This window comes from Diplotaxodon limnothrissa, linkage group LG3, assembly GCF_057381915.1.
Source record: "Diplotaxodon limnothrissa isolate DT_005_m linkage group LG3, D_limnothrissa_male_GT1.1, whole genome shotgun sequence".
In the NCBI taxonomy this organism is placed as follows: domain Eukaryota; kingdom Metazoa; phylum Chordata; class Actinopteri; order Cichliformes; family Cichlidae; genus Diplotaxodon; species Diplotaxodon limnothrissa.
In genome coordinates, this window is record NC_140598.1 from 58716102 (window position 1) to 58731835 (window position 15734).

Genomic DNA, 15734 nt, shown 5'->3' on the forward strand with positions numbered 1-15734 from the left:
CTGATAAGCAGAAGAAGATGGATGGATGGATGGATGGATGGATGGATGGATGGATGGATGGATGGATGGATGGATGGATGGATGGTCCATCCATCAATTCATCCAAAATATGAGTACAGAATTCTGGTGCTTATGGTGCCACATCACAGCAGGTCCATCACTGTTTTGGCCAGGAATTGGGGGGCGGGGTTCTCCCAAACCAAAAAAGGGACTTTAGCCCACAGAAATTATGTGTAAAACTAAATAAAGTACAGTAAACTAAACATTGAAACAATTTGGGGAAAGGCAAGAAACAGAAGCACCACAGTGTTTAGTTTGAGTGTTAATTTTGCCTACATTGGTGCCATCTAGTGGGTTTAACCTGTAAGTACATCAAGTGTGAGATACTAGAGTCGTGTCAGGAATGGGGATAAATCACATGGTAATTTGGGGATTTTAATTATATTATTTTCCATGGAATTGGGATGATACATATGCATACATGTTAAATGACTTATAAAATACAAGATCTGAGTACAAAAGTTTGAAGTTATTTTGGATTTTCTCTAATCCACACAGGACCGAAAGTATACATGCAGGGTGATACATACACCTCAACAAGTTGCATCTCACCCAGATATTTGGTAGCAATCGACAAGTTTCTAGAAAAATTATAGCTGGATTCTTGGCTGAATTGGTAGAGTTCATTTAAATTGATTGTTTTACTGGCTCAGACCCGGCTTTTAAACGTAGTCCACAAATTTTAAATAGGATTGAGCTTTGGGCTGTGGGAAGACTGTTCCCAAAGCTAGATGTGAGTTTTCTTTAGCCATCCCAAAAGCAGTTTTCATGTATGTTTGGGATTATTGTCCGGCCACTTAGTTGTGTCCAAGTTTCACCATCTAGCTGCTCTTTTTCTTATCCATGAAGAACAGCAGAGAAGCTGTTACCAGATCAAAGGCAAAAAGCAGGCACATGGTCACAAACATTCACTTCCTGTTACTATTTACTAGGAGCAGTTTGCTCCTCGAGTTTCAGCGTCACTTCATTCACACTCTCTTTCCATCTTCCTTGAACATTTCATCAACATTTCCAACATGAGGCGCTTCTGTTGTGAAATCCTGTCTGTACTGAGAGTGGACAGTTTCCCCTTCAAGCCTGCAAGAGAGTCAGGGGATTTTTTTAAAGGGGTAAAGTTAGGACATTGAACCAGAATAACCCTGCATTCTGAATTAGACAAGCTGGCAGTAATGTGTGAACATCCTGCTCAGCTGAACTGGGACTTTAAAGACTCAGTATTTCAGATAAAGCATCCAAGCAAGTATCCTCACAAAAGAGTATGACTCCTAATACTCAAGATGACTTTCAAAATAAAATTACTCCATAAGAAACTGAAAATCATTTTTATAGTAGATATGGGAAATATGATTATTATACTACAGTAGCAGAAACAAATTGTGCACAAAATATTAAGTGCATTGTTTTTTTGTGTAATACATTTTATTCTAAATAAACAGAGTGGTACACTCCATGAGTAAACTGTACTTTTTAAAAAGTGTAGATTTTGGGTTTTCTTAAAAAAATAAATCATCCAACAAGCATAATAATTCAAACAGTGTTCTGATGCTGGTGATGAGCCAGCATTTAATTCATTTGGATACAGCATTACCTCATTTCCTTTGAACTAATGCACCTTTACATGCTATAACATCACAGTGAGCCAAAGATTACACCTCCGCAAACCTTAAGTATAGATTTCATCATGTCACGCTGATTATTCTTGGTTGTACTTTGAGTGCCATAAAATTGGGCAATCACCTGAACATGACGTGTTCAGTTAAAAATGATCCGATCAATGTCCAGTGCAACGTGGTATCTGAATGTAGGTGGGAGTGTGCAACTAAACCCAACGTGTGACACATTTTCAATAGATTGTCAGTTATTCAGTTTTTCTTATATAGTTATTCTGTAAAGCTTTGATCTTATTGTCCTTTATGCAGAATCTTGCTGTTTCCTGTAGCCAACATTTATTTGATCATATGGGTCCATTTAAAATGCATGAAGGCTGATAAATAGGCCCCACGGGTCCATCTGCTGAATCCAGGGTCCCAGTGTATTAACCAGCAGAGGAATCTGAGCTAAGCCCATGTTTCCTCATCTGGCCTCCAAATGTGTTGCATCCAACAAAACTGCATTAGCACTCAATTCACATTTTAATAACACGTACCAAAATAGAAATAAGCATTGACACTGGCAAGCAGATCCGAACCAGAGCCACACATCTGGCTCCGATGAGCGACTGGCAAACGCAGGCCTGTTTATCTGCTGGTAGACCACTGACGTACGGCACTGTTCAAGCCTTTACAACAGTCAGAAATCAATTAAGAGAGGTTACGTGTGGGTCAAATGTCTTGCAGTCATTTTTAAGAAATCCCCTAATCTTTCTTAGACGTTGCATGAGAGCAAATATACAGCTGGCCTCCCTGCATTGTGAGAAAATACTTTGACGGTGAATTAAAAAGGCCCTGGAGTGACTTTTTTTTTAAACTTCAACTCAATCTTCATTTTAACAATCACTGGGTAATTAAGACTGTGAAACTGTGAAATGACTTACAATTTGGGGGGTTTATGTAGCATCACACTAACAAACAGCTGATGAACATTAGGAACACTAGTTTTTCCCATGTGGTGACAAAAACCAGTCTGCTGTGAAAATGGCCTCAGTTTTTTAATATTTAACTCAAACGTGCATTGTGTGGTTTGTATATACACTCTAACTCCACAAACTGAAATCCTGTTTGTCCCTTCAGGCTTCTGCCAGTAGTTACTGTCCCCACACTGAATGATAAGATAATGTTTTGCTTTCAACAACAAAATACAAACATTTATTTACTGCATGAAACATAATGATACTTAGGTGTGTGTGTGTGGACTCATTTGGCCATATTTCATGCTGTATTGCCAATTATTTTCCTTTAATCTCAGTGCATTGGTGAACTGTTGCAGGTCCCATGTAGATGATGTGGGTTTGAGCTAATCAAGCCGGCTCACATAGATCCCGAAAAACGTGCCAAGTCTGAGCCTGCGCAAGACTGATTTACTGCACTCAGACCCCAAAGGGTCTCCAAAAGCCAACAGCTACAATATTTTTCATCAGGTTGGCTTTGTGATAATTGGAAATGATTAATTAAATAGACGTTTGCTGGGAAGCGTAACCGCTAAAGCAAAATATCATGTAATATAATAGGGAATCGTAGAGGGGCCAAATAATATTTTTAAAATGACAGTTTTACCTGTAATGTTGCAGTTGGTATTATATTTAAAGGATTCACATGACCAAACCAAACAGTTTGGATTTTTTTAAATTACCACAAACTACCAGGAACAACAGCCTTCTGGACCACTGACTGTTATGATGATTTATACAAAATATAATTTAAAAGGCAGTACGTTGTCATTTGTGTATTGTACTTGGAGACTGTAGGGGAAAAGGTGAAGAGGCTTTCATGTATTTCCTTTTCCTAGGACCCATGGTAAAGAAGTGCAGCCATATTCAGTGTAGACTACTCACAGCTTTGGAGCCACTGTTTCTGCTGTTGTATTAAAAATATGTACATTTTAAAAAGTGTCGTCACTGAACTTGAATGGCTGCTGAAAGGAGATGAAACCATGGGCTGAACTGTGTCACCGCCTGCTCATGTGACAGCTGATTTCAGAGGAATTCCCCGACCAAACTTTTACCCCGTTTACCTTTGCCCTACAAGCAGTAGCGACGCTACGTCACAGCGCTTGGCTAGATCTCGCGATAGCTGCTGCGCATAAAAACCGCCACAGCCTGCTCGCGCAGTATCAGTCAGCTCATTGACCGTTTGGAAATAGTTAAGTTACTCGGTAAGTGTCCACTGGTATCTGTTTCATTATGTGTTTTAACTGCTGTTTAATACAGTTGCATTGCCTTTCTATCGGTAGAAGGTTCACTTGAGCGTTTATTATTATGTAGCTAACTATGAGAAACTTTAAAGAACCTAATACGGAAGTAACAACCTCCAGTTTATCTGCTGTAAAATGTCGTGATTCTACGTGTTTGTTGTTTTCTTGAACTAAATCGCATTTTCTTTGTCTGCAGGTTTATCTGGACAGAAATGGCAACCGCTGAAGTTATTCCAACTCAGGTGAGTTAGTTTTTGCCCTCAGGTACTGTAGTTTTAAGTACATTTCGTGAAACTATGCTTTCAAATGTCTTATGTGGTTTACAATTTTAAAACCATGGGTTTACGCCGATAGCCCGTCACAAAATAGCACTCCGTAATGTTTAAAGGAGTTCGGAGACTTATACGTTAACTGTTTTCTTTCTGTTGGCTTTACAGAGTGTGGTGGAGAGGGTCGCCAGCCTTCCTCTGATCAGCTCCACCTATGGCTTGGTGTCCAGTGTGTACTCCAGCACAAAGGACAACCACCCGTACATCAAGACTGTGTGTGAGGCCGCGGAGCAAGGAGTCCGCACCATCACCTCAGTGGCTCTCACCACTGCTTCACCCATCATCGACAAGCTGGAGCCTCAGAGTAAGAACCATTCATCCGTCTGTAGGCGTGGTATTAGAGGTGGGAGGAGGTCAGAGTGAAACTGCAGGGATGATTAAACTGAGTCACGCTTTGTCTTTTCAAGTCAGGCCGTTGAGGCATTGCGACCTTTCACCCACTTATTATAATCAGGCAGAAATAAGCATCATAGCTTCTGATACGGTTTAGATTTTATACTTGTTTTACTTTTAAGCAACATTTACTTACTTTATTTAATCTTAAGCATTCTTTTGTTTTTTCTTCTATAGTTGCCATGGCCAATGATCTTGCCTGTAAAGGTTTGGACAAGATTGAGAAAACCCTGCCGATTCTTCACCAGCCCTCTGAGCAGGTATGCATTGATTCATCAGCAAGCTCAATTTCACAATGTGAAATGTGCTAATCTCCTCGGTTATCAGCCGTGACCTTTGTCCCATTTTTCACAATTGCTGTTTCCTCACAAACTTTAAACTCATCCTTTGCTGCAATCACTAAAATAAAAATGCATGTGGATCTCCCCAGATTGTGTCCAATGCCAAGGATGTAGTAACCACTGCTAAAGATGTCGTGACGGGCACAGTCTCAGACACTCTGACCAGCGTTGTGGAGAAAACCAGGGGCGCGGTGCACGGTGGGGTGGACAAGACCAAATCTGTCGTCAACGGCAGCGTGAGCACTGTACTGGAGAGCAGAGTGGCACGGCTCATCAGCAGCGGAGTCGACACAGCCCTGAGTACATCCGAGAGTCTGGTGGAGCAGTACTTACCTATGACTGAGGCTGAGCTGGGTGAGTGGAATCAAAAGACAAAGAAAAAAATGCCTCTATAGATTTTTCTTTAAATATTTAAGGAAATACTTCTAATGATTTACTTTTTACATATAATTTAAAAGGTGGATTTGTCTCCAGTTTGTTTTTCAGATAAACAGAATACAAATAAAAGCTAGCGAGATTAAGCTTGTGTGTGTGTGACAAGATGTGACAAAGTTCAGTTAGTGGTCCAGTTTCCAGAAAAGCTGACCGGATCACATTATGTGTGTAAATTTGCATTAGTGCCTTCATATAAAAAGAGCTGATCAGGCTGAGCTGTGGTGTTTTGAGGCTTATGAAACAGTCTTGATACTAGGATTTTTTCAACTGATCTCTTCTCACGGTCTGAACAAGTACAACTAATGTTTTTACACTTGTCCACACTTTAGGTTTTAAGAAAAACAAAAAAAACAAGACAACTTTATATAGTTTGTTGTTTGACTGGGATTTTCCATGTTTCCCTGCCTTATAACAGAGCTGGAGGCAAAAACTGTGAAAAGCTTTGACAACAAGGAGCCGAACTACTACGTCCGCCTGGGCTCTCTCTCCACCAAGCTCCGCAAGAGAGCGTACAGCAGAGCCATGGTCCAGATACGAGATCGCAAGCAGCGCTGCATGGAGTTCATTTCTGAGCTGAACTCCACTGTTGACCTGGTGGGCCTCCTCCACACACACACACACACGCACGCTCTCTCTAACATAATGAGCAAGGAACAAGATTCACAGGAAGGGACTTTTTGTTTTTTGGAGGGGAGGTTATGACATTTACTCTTTTATTCCTGGATATCAAAGGAATGTTCGTTATACAAACACCCAGTATGTTTTAAAGTCACATATACAGTATTTAGACCATTTTTGAATATTTAACCCTTAAAAAGCGATGACACAACACATTCACTGACATCAGTAAATGCCACACTGTTTGCCAGCATCAGTCATCATGCCAATATTGGTTCATTTTATTATCCAGATGATAGAGCCATTCTGTCCTTTCACTGCTTTTGGACTTAAAAAAAAAAAAAACGTTTCCTGTGTTTTTCTTCAGATTGAGGTTGGCAGAAAGAACATTGACAGTGCTAACCAGATGGTGAACAAGAAGTTGAATTCCCTGGTTGCATGGAAGTCCAGTAGTCCAAACCAGGAGAACTGTCATGAGGCAGAGGTAAAGATTTACATTGAGATAAAATATTATCCATAAGATTCACTTATGATAGAGTACACAGCACTTATCTTATTGAATTAAAGTGGGAAAATAATGCAAATTTATTCAGATCTGTTCCTCTCCATCTATGCAGGTAATTGAGTCCCGCACTTTGACCCTAGCGCGTTCCCTCACCCAGCAGCTTCAGACCACCTGCCTTGTCCTCGTCTCCAGCCTGCAGGGTCTCCCCAACCACATCCAGCAGGAGGCGCTGTCCCTCGGCTACTCTGCCTCACAGGTGTACGCCAACTTCAGCAAAGCTAAGGCGCTGGGAGACCTGCCAGACACAGGGTTGACCAGCAGCAGAGTTCAGCTGAGCAAAATGAAAGAGTCCCTGGACAACGTCATGGATTATCTGATCAACAACACGCCACTCAACTGGCTGGTGGGACCTTTCTATCCACGGATGGCTCCCGAGCCCACTCCCATACCAGCATCTGAAGACAGCAGCACCTACACCACATCCTCCAGCTCTTCTACACGGGGACAGAGGGAGGAGCCCATGGAGGTGGAGATGGAATCCCTGTAGTGATCCATTACAATTTAAAGCTTAATATTCTGAATTTTGTGGCAATATTTGACAGCTTTGTATGCAAACTTTTACTTTATATTTTTTTAAAATCTCAACTGTATTTGCACAGAACCTGAAATGTAATTCCACAGTACCAAGAAAGTACATTTTATTAACTTGAGAATATTGAACTTTAATTGCGCAATTTCATTCTCCACAATTATCATACAAATCATTTATCTAGAACAATAAACCTGTGCTTGCTTCAGTATAAACATGTGAAATCTGTTCAGAGTTTGCATCAAGTTATTGGGGACTAATACTTGCTTTTAGTTTTACTATCATGAAATGTGTGTAAGCCATTACCTAGGCAGGGGCTAGCCCATACTACCTTCAGTTTAACCTGAACACTGATGGCATTTAAAGACATTCCTAAATAGGTTAATTACCCAATAACACTGGTCCCCATTTGGTTTCTATTACACAACATTTGCTCCACGTGGTACATTTAAGGAAAAACAAACTAACACCTCAGCTGCACATTTGAAATACCATCATACAAATAATTTGGCACTTAGTCATGAATTAACACTTAATCTTTTATTATTAGTTTTAAAACCCACACAAATGCATTGTAAATACACTGTTCAGCTGAACACGTATAATAGAAACTTCTTGAAGTTAAATGTGTTTCTGAGCTCCATTTGGACAGACATCCTGGACACGGGGATATTTGGGTTTCTTCGGTCATCTGTCGCAGCCACTCCGCTGTGACAGATAATCTATCAGACTCTGAAAAGTGAAATAACAGTTTCAAATGGAGTTTCTATGTACAGTTTGTAATGAAGTGGGCCTTCTCCTACCGAGAGCTTCTTAATCTGGCACCGCGCCACGTCATCCAGCATGTCCCAGTTAATGTCATCTTTAGTCTCTTCAGAAAAGCTCACCATCTATGAAGAGAAACACTTGACTTGTGAAAAACATCAATGTCTAGAATCTGTTAAACCACAGGACCTCAGCTCACATAAGGAACACTTTATTCAAAAATCTGACTCCATACACTGAACTCAAGAACAAGGACAAACTCCTTAGTTTTAGGCCAAGTTTGACTCTGAAATGTAGAGAAAGAAAAAAAAAAAAAAAGTACCAGCCCCTGTGCTGTGGTTACAGCGATATGTGCAGTAGAGCCTGCTGTAGAACAGTGCAGATCACCAGCAGAGACCACAGACCTGCAGGTCAACACAGAACTCACATCAGTGCATTTTAATGAGAGCTGACAGTATTTGTACTCGCCAACTATTTAAAAACAACGTAGGAGCTAAACTTCACAGTTTAGAGCATTAAAAAAATAAAATAAATAGTTTTAGCCAGAAACAAAACATATGCAGTACATGTTTCTGATCGAACAAAGGCGTCAAACAGACCTGAGTTTAAGTCTGGACTGGCTCAGCGGGGACAGGTCGTTGGTCTTGCAACTTGCCAAGCGGCGAGTTCTCTTGGTTATGACTGAGGAGGGTCTGCTGCAATTAGAGTGCTGGTGTTACAGCTGAACGGCCTTTCATTTTACCTGGTTGTTTGCATACTCCACTCCCCGTGTAGAACAAGTGGTTTTTTCCATGCCAACTAAAAAGCAGCAATGGCCAACCCCATGTTTAAAAGTGCTTAGCGAGGGTTTTATGACCTGCTCAGACTGACGCTGGTGACCAACAAAAATTCAGTCAGGGGTTCTCTTGGGGGTCTTGGTATGTTACCAAGGTGGTACCATCAAAGAGTCAATATATCCTACTATATGTCATTTTCCTCTGATGATCTAAACTCTGTTCACAAACTAATGAGCTCCATTGATGTCATTACCTCCTGGGTATCTAGAAATCTTTGAGAACTCTTGGCAGGTGGAAGTAATGACAAACATACCAGTTAAGAAGAAAACCAGTTCAACTAACACTGGATAAGGCCTTGATCGGGTTCAGAGCAGTAAATAACCATGCACTATGTGACTTTGAGCCTAATCCTTACATGAGATTTCCAGTGCTGTTACTACAAACTAATGTCCTCGTCCTTTTAGTCTCCTTCACTCCCTAAACACAAAGACACAAAACAAGAAGACAGAAAATAAAGAAATGTAAACGATTGCTTTTATTCCCCAGAGATCGTGGGTTTTTTTTTTTTTTTATGAGGACTGGAAAGTTTAAAATCACAGTGACAGCCATGCCTGTGCAAATACACCTGCTGCATCACCTACCTTTGAGGTTTTGGATGAGACCCTGTGGGTTGGGGCAGACTGGTCTGGTGAATCAGTGGGTTTAGCTGCAAAAATACGAGTATAAATAATGGCAGCTAAACAAACCCAAAATAACTTGGAGAAATTAAGGTTTGTGTCTTTACCTATGACAAGATCAATTGTTAACCTCACTGGACAAAATGGAAAAATGTAGTTTGATTTCACCTCTTTTACTGGTTATCTGTTTGCGGGGCTGGGGTACCTCACCACACTCATTCTGCAAAAGGTCCAAGTACAACATATGATTAATAAAAAATAATAAAATTATAGACAGCAGATTATAACCAGAAACCCAACTCACCTTACTGGCTATTGATTCCTCACTGGCGAATTCCTCCTCTACAAGAGAAAACAGTCGGTAGTTGTTGTTCATGTAAGACGCTCAAAAATAACAAAAATCACAGAGGACTCACCGCTTATTAAATCCCCTATGAGGGTGTTTTGAAGAGAAGGAGGCATCTTCATCAGCTCCACTTTGAATACTTTTTCCACTGTGGCCAGCGTGTTCTCCATTTTGGCCTCCATCTCGTTTACGCGCTCTTGGGCTGTAAGGAAAGATGGATGGACGTCAGAAATGAAGTATGAAGCTTTACGTGGGTGCGGCTGCAGCGAGGCTGCACCTCACCTTCTTTCTCAAACTGTTGGATGAATAGAGCCAGCTTGCTGCGCCGCATTTCCCGGCTCAGCTCTTCTTTACTCTGCACGCTTCTTGTGTTTTTCGTCCGCCGCGACGCCATCTCCCCACGCTGCTTCGGTGGACTCGAGTTTGCGATCAAATAACTAGACAGCCGAACACCTGACACCGCAGCACTTTTAATGAAGATATCCATGCGCGCAGCGGGGTGGAAGTAATGAGGTTATTCTGACCGTGTTGCTTGGCGAAAGGATACACTTCACAGTGATCAGCCACAAAACTTGAACTAATGTTAAAGAAACTAACTGTAATCAGAATTTGCAACATTTTTTTTTTATTTCACCACTGGGTGGCAGTGTTTTACAAGACATTGTTTTATGAAATGGACATCCAGAAAAGTATTCACTTGATTTACTCAAGAGTTTGTAATTGTCACTTTTCAGATTTTCAGGTTTCACTTTAGAAGTTTGTTGAAAAACAGCAAACAAACCTCTGTGATTGTGACCTTTGTGAATCTGACATGTTCCAGATTCACAAATCTGACATGTTTATGTATAATCCGGATTATACATAACTTTCCATATGTATGTCTTACTCTCCAAAATTGTACAGGAAATCTGTCTTCAAAAAAACAGTCTTAGTCCAACACAACGGAAATAGGAAAAACGAAAACACAAATAGGAAAAAACACAACGGAAGTGTTTCTGGGGATAACCCGCGATCATTTCATATCGGGTAAATTACCAAATACAAGCTTTCTAACATAAGTATTTTCATTATTTACTAGACTATCATTGTGGTTTCTGATGAGTGCAAAACCACATAGTTGCATGCATTGTGGGCTTCCTGTCGTGCTTTCTAAGTTAGCAAGCTCTAAAGTAGAAATACTGAAATGTTTATGTTTATTTTGTGGGCAGAAAGAACGATAATCCATTGAGTCCGGACTTTATTCCATCTATTTTTAACTACGTTTCATCTCCAGAGAAAAGGAGAACAAAAATGAGACTGGATGTGTTCAACAGAAGACAGAAAGCAAAGCTACAACGGATAGAGCAAATAAAGCTATCTGCAGAAGGCATCCCTCCAAGGTGAATATATCAAAGTCTTTCTGTTGCATGTTGATTTGGTCTCTTATTCTAACTGTCATACTTAAATTAATGTATGTAAAAGATCTTAATCTGTTCATCCCCACTTTATCCTACTCGGTAAAATTATAAACCACAACGTTTCTGCACAATTGGGTTCTAAGTTTAGTACAAGCTAGTAGTGGTATCATGTACTGTAGTAGTATACTGTAGGAATAGAATAATTGACACAAATGCGGTTTACATCTTAACACCTCCCTTACTACACTTCTTTTGTGTTTTCACCAGTCAACCAAGTGAATATCCCCAAGATAATAGCAAGAATCTTACTGCAGACCAAACTCCCATCTCACAGCTTTTGAAGGACTTCACCAATGAAGAACCTGGAAATGATGTCCAGCCTGTTCTCCATGAGAATGTTCTATTATGTAGCACTGAAACATGTGGTAAACGCCTCCAGTCTCTTGAGCAAGATTGCCAAGCTCTTAGGACTGAAAATGTGTTGCTGAAAGAAAAAACGAGTAACACTACACTGCATATTTTCAGTGTAGGGTTGATGTTCTTACTGGTTTACCAACATATACAATTCTCATTACAGTTTTTCGTTTTGTGGCTCCTTTTCTCCAACTTAAATCTTGTTAAACATGTTTTCAGCAGTACATGTCAACGTTAATGAAGCTTTGAATGAACTTGTCCTTTGACTTTTTGGATTTTTATTTCAAAATTGACTCAACCACTGTTTCAAAGCTTTTCAAACACTGTATCAGTGTGATGCATTGTAGACTGGTGCCAAGTCTAGTGTTGTGGCCTGACAGAGAATCCCTAAGACAATCTCTGCCATGTGCATTTCGGAAGAGCAGCTTTGAGAAGACTGTTTGCATCATAGATTGTTTAGAAATAGTTCTAGAGAAACCGAGTAGATTGTTATCCAGTGCTCAGTGTTACTCCTTGTACAAGTTACATCACACAGTAAAATATTTAATTGCAATTTGACCTCAAGGTTCCATTTGTTTCGTCTCCTCTGGATGGAAAAGATGAGATAAGATAACCTTTATTAGTCCCAAAGACCTGCGAAATCTCTCCGCCCCACACCGTGGGTGCCGCAGCCTGCCACTGAAGGAGCTGCTCAGTGCTGTTGGAGCTTCCTGCATGGGGTGGGAGATGTTATCCAACAGGGATGACAGCTTAGCCGCCGTTCTCCTGTCACTCACCACCTCCACTGGGTCCAGAGGGCATCCTAGAACAGAGCTGGCCCTTCGGATCAGCCTGTTCAGTCTCTTCCTGTCCACCCCAGCAGACCACACCGTAAAAGATGGCTGAGGCCACCACAGAGTCATAGAAGGTCTTCAGGAGTGGGCCCTCCACTCCAAACGACCTGAGTCTCCGCAGCAGGTACAGCCTGCTCTGCCCTTTCCTGTAGAGGGCGTCCGACTTATGAGTCCAGTCCAGTTTGTTGTACAGATGAACGCCAAGGTACCTGTAGCTGTCCACAGCCTCAATGTCCATACCCTGGATGTTCAGTGGTTGCAGTGGAGAATGCTTGTGCCTGCGGAAGTCTACCACCAGCTCCTTGGTTTTACTGGCTTTGATCTGGAGGTAGTTCAGCTGGCACCAGTCCACAAAGTCTTGGGTCAGTCCTCTGTACTCCTTGTCGTCCCCATCAGTGATGAGGCCGACTTTTGCAGAGTCATCAGAGAACTTCTGCAGGAAGCACTGGGTGGAGTTGTGGGAGAAATCTGCAGTGTAGATGGTGAAGAGGAACGGAGCCAGAACCGTTCCCTGTGGGGCCCCCGTACTGCAGACGACCCTGTCCAACACTCAGCCCTGAGTTCTCACATACTGTGGTCAGTCGGTGAGGTAGTCCAAAATCCAGATAGTGAGGTGATGGTCCACTCCAGAGATCTCCAGCTTGTCCTTCAGAACCGTGGGAAGAAAAGTGTTGAAGGCACTGGAGAAATCAAAGAACATGATTCTCACAGAACACCAGGTGTCTAGCTTCTCTCAGGATACATATAAAAGAGTAATAGGAGTTCTCTGTCAACAGTACATGATCTTGCAAAGCACTGTCCCCATAACTTTCACAGACATAGACAGAGAAAATGATGTGACCTATCTAGACAAGATTGTGGGTGCATGTTGTGCGCTTACAAATGTATCTGAATCTGTGGTGCCCTTCCAGTGATGTAAATGAAAATGATGTGACTGATGATCTCAAACAACAAATACACATTATTAACTCTCACTTTTTGTTTGCTTATTGTGACTTGACTTTCGAAGGGAAAGCTTTACTTGTCCTACAAATATCAAAATAAGAGAATGGCAGATGCTCGCTATTTTTTGATCTTCACATCCATCTCAAATGATTTCCACTAACCACATTTCATATTCCTGATTGACAGATACAGATCAGAATCAAAATCAGAAAAACAGTTTTATTGCCTTTGTCACTGAACTCTACAAACTAGCCACTTGCTTCAGTAGTAAGGTGCAATATAAAACACTGAATTATATTAATAACAAAAATAGCATTAGCATAGCAATTTTAATTTAGGTTCGATGATCTTCCCCACTTGTGTGCGGCATTGGCAGAGGTTATGATACAGTTGGTCTTGCAGCAGTCAGAGGTGGGAAAGCTGGGAGGCCAGGATGATCTTTTGCAGATTTCTCTTTGTTATTTTGTTTAGAGTTGTTAAAAATGATGTCCTTGCTTTGCTGATACTCAACTTTCTTTGAAGACTCCTCACTTAGTATGGCCCATTTGCACTTCTTAGATGTAACAGCTATCTCTTCTTTTTTTCCACCGGTATGCTGCCATGTGCTGAGCAACACAGCTGACACATGTGAGCAGCTCTCACCAAGGCCAGCTGTGCAGTTACAGTGTGCTCCCAAGACAACCTGTCTTTTTCTCACTACTGCCCATGGCTTTAACTGCGGGTCATTAAGCCTTTGGGAATGTTGAACCTATAAATACAATTACAAATGTTAACAATCTTGGTTACGTACATCAAAAATGAAAAATTGCTACTGACAACCAGACGCGCGCAAATATACAACCAACATCAAGCACTCATACAAAATGACTGTAGCAACAAAGATATTGATGATAAATATTAAGATAAAAAGATAAAAATGTACCTATTTTGTACCTATCTTGTTAAAGCTACAAATAAACATATAAGTATAAAAGGACAAGTATGTGGACAAATATATGTCATGGTGTAAAAAAGTGACAGGGTGCAGTGAGGCGTGATTAATTCTGTTCCACATGTGTGGACCTGACCCAAGTGGATGAATTAAAGAGTCTGATAGCAGCGGGAAGGAATGCCCTCCTGTAACGTTCCCTCAGACAGCGAGGTTGTGGGAACCTGTTGCTGAAACTGCTCTTCAGATTTGTTCTTAGATGGGGGTGGGATATATTTAATAAATCACAAGCTTAACAGGCCTTTTTCTGAGCCACTGAGAAGTCAACTACCTTCCACTGGTCACGTGACACCTTAAATAACCAACATCCACACAACTTAACCTTGTAGCTGTGTGTAAAGTGAATGTGCTTTTTGTCTTTCATCAGTTCAGAAAAAAACATGACTGATTATTCTGACTACTATATATTTATCGATTCTGTGACACTTAAACTAATGTCTTGTTAAAGTTGGCAGAGATTATTTTGAGAACAAATTTGATTTACAATAATGACTTGGCAATTAAAAAGAAAAGAAAAGAAAAAAAGAAAACAACACAAATGCTGCGTGCCTCAAACCTGTGGGAACAAGTTTTGCACTCTGCACAGAAAGAAAAATAATCAACAATTACGTGGATTAAAATAAACTTGCATTATCGTGAAACAGTAATGCCAGTAATCCTCTCGTTATTCATAAAGTCTGCTTTCACATTCACCACATGAAACTCGGTACTGTCTACATGACGCGCTAAACAAATGAGTCTACACATGCAGCACAAAGAGCTTATTCATGCCCGGGAGATCCTGCTACCCATCCTTGAAATGCCTTTAATTCAAAATATAACACCCTACCTTTTAATGTTAGTTTTTGTTGGTTCTCCTCTTAAATTTCCACAGGCTTTTTTTTGTTATTCTCTTTTTATTAAACAACCTATATAAACACAAATAATCCAAAATAAACATATAATCAAGAACAGACGTAAATAATAAAAAAATAAAAAAATAAAAATAAGAAAAACAGACGGGTGTACCCTCTAGTGTGTATGTACTCGCACACACATATTCACTCACACACCCATATTCTTAAGCATACATACACATACCTACTTACATATGTGTTCACTTGTAGTCTCATACATACTAACATATACATATAAACACATAACGATTCAGAAATGTGGCATATATAGTTACAGAGATTCAAACAAGATCGGGTCTCCTTAACCGGATGTAGTGTTTCCATTTACCCCAAATTTCACTAAATATATCAAACTGGAGTCTTTTAATGAAGGTAATTCTTTCCATTTTAAACATCCCATGTACAGTCTCATGCCAATCACCCAGTGATGGAATTTTCACACTAAGCCATTTCTTGGTAATAATTTTACGGGCAGCCAAACTCAGGATACCATACAACTGCTTAGACATTTTATCTACATTTACTGAGTATAAATATCCAAACAAAAGTTCGTCCCAATTAAAGGGAAGCTGCATACC

The 15734-nt window shown here is 40.5% G+C and overlaps 2 protein-coding genes and 1 pseudogene across 3 annotated transcripts; 2 read left to right on the forward strand and 1 right to left on the reverse strand.

Moving 5' to 3' along the window:
• The first annotated feature begins 3819 nt into the window (after nucleotides 1–3819).
• plin2 (perilipin 2) lies at nucleotides 3820–7329 on the forward strand. The gene is made up of 8 exons (XM_085350987.1): nucleotides 3820–3870; nucleotides 4106–4151; nucleotides 4347–4542; nucleotides 4809–4891; nucleotides 5062–5326; nucleotides 5823–6001; nucleotides 6393–6509; nucleotides 6643–7329. The coding sequence occupies exons 2-8, from the start codon at nucleotides 4122–4124 to the stop codon at nucleotides 7075–7077; spliced, it is 1305 nt and encodes a 434-aa protein (XP_085207113.1). The 5' UTR covers nucleotides 3820–3870; nucleotides 4106–4121; the 3' UTR covers nucleotides 7078–7329.
• A 477-nt stretch (nucleotides 7330–7806) lies between these two features.
• Nucleotides 7807–10170, reverse strand: cdca9 (cell division cycle associated 9). 2 transcript variants are annotated; one of them, XM_085350988.1, is made up of 10 exons: nucleotides 9966–10170; nucleotides 9754–9885; nucleotides 9642–9679; nucleotides 9506–9557; nucleotides 9302–9366; nucleotides 9076–9137; nucleotides 8484–8579; nucleotides 8207–8288; nucleotides 7923–8009; nucleotides 7807–7851 (listed from the first exon to the last, which is right to left on the reverse strand). In XM_085350988.1, exons 1-10 carry the CDS (start codon nucleotides 10168–10170, stop codon nucleotides 7807–7809), a joined length of 864 nt encoding a protein of 287 aa, XP_085207114.1. The 2 variants fall into 2 exon arrangements, with proteins under 2 accessions (XP_085207114.1, XP_085207115.1); XM_085350989.1 differs by having other exon boundaries at nucleotides 8484–8576; nucleotides 9966–10077.
• Nucleotides 10171–10973: 803 nt separating this feature from the next.
• On the forward strand, nucleotides 10974–12097 carry LOC146636680 (uncharacterized; annotated as a pseudogene).
• Nucleotides 12098–15734: the final 3637 nt, after the last annotated feature.